The 819-nt window shown below is 55.9% G+C and overlaps 1 protein-coding gene across 1 annotated transcript in view; it reads right to left on the reverse strand.

Annotated features, from left to right (window-relative positions):
- Positions 1 to 813, reverse strand: part of LOC103133000 (putative ferric-chelate reductase 1) — a gene marked incomplete at its 3' end in the record, with an annotated part of 2,935 nt that extends 2,122 nt beyond the window's left edge. The window contains exons 1-2 of the mRNA XM_007544747.2: positions 643 to 813; positions 169 to 299 (exon numbers count right to left, since the gene is read on the reverse strand). Coding sequence (XP_007544809.2) covers positions 169 to 299; positions 643 to 739 — 228 coding nt within the window. The remainder of the gene's footprint in view (positions 1 to 168; positions 300 to 642) is intronic.
- Positions 814 to 819: the final 6 nt, after the last annotated feature.

The following is an 819-nucleotide window of genomic DNA, read 5'->3' on the forward strand; positions in this document are numbered from 1 at the left end:
TTCTGGACCCAGGTTCTGGACCCTGGTCACTCTGGTTCTGGACCCTGGTTCTGGACCCAGGTTCTGGACCCTGGTCACTCTGGTTCTGGTACCATCAAGGTTGGGTTGGACCGGTTCCAGGTTGAGTCACGAGTTTCAGTGCAGGTGGGCGGAGCACTTAGCACTTACGGGTTTCTGGAAGCAAGTGAGGAGCCGGGCCGGATCAGAACCCAGTAGAAACGAGCCCACAGCGGACTGACCCCCCGGCTCTCTGGCCTCCAGCAAGAACCCGGTAAATGGACCAGAACCCTGGAGAGAGACTGGAGAACAGGAAGGCTGTCAGACTGGGACCAGAACCTCCAGTCCAGTAAAGATCCTGCTGTTCCATAATGGGAGGTTCTGGTTCTGTGGAGCAGAACCCACAGAACCCAGAGGGAGGAGGAAGATCAGTGAGAATCATAACCTAATTAGTGAAACAATTAGAAACAATTATCACTCAGTTAGGGAAACAACAATTGTTGTGAAAGGCAGAAAACTGCTGAGTCACTGTCAGGGAGGGAGAGAGAGAAACTGGTTCCCAGTGTAAACTGGTCTGGTTCCTGATTGTCCTGTGGTTAGAAGACCAGTCAAGTGTTTTCTACCTTTGAAGGGTCGGTGACTGACCTTTGACCTGTCCTCCAGACGTGGGGCTGCTCCACTCCGCGCTGACGGTGAACGGCGCGGCGGTGGTCTGGGGGCTGCCGCGGTGCTTAGGGGTCATGTCCGCGCAGCTGGCAGACACCAAGCCTGAGGGGTAGCAGCGAGCGGCCGGAGCGGCCCAGATCAGAACCAGCAGCAACG

The sequence above is a fragment of the Poecilia formosa genome, unplaced genomic scaffold (genome assembly GCF_000485575.1).
Source record: "Poecilia formosa unplaced genomic scaffold, Poecilia_formosa-5.1.2 Scaffold1936, whole genome shotgun sequence".
NCBI lineage: Eukaryota > Metazoa > Chordata > Actinopteri > Cyprinodontiformes > Poeciliidae > Poecilia > Poecilia formosa.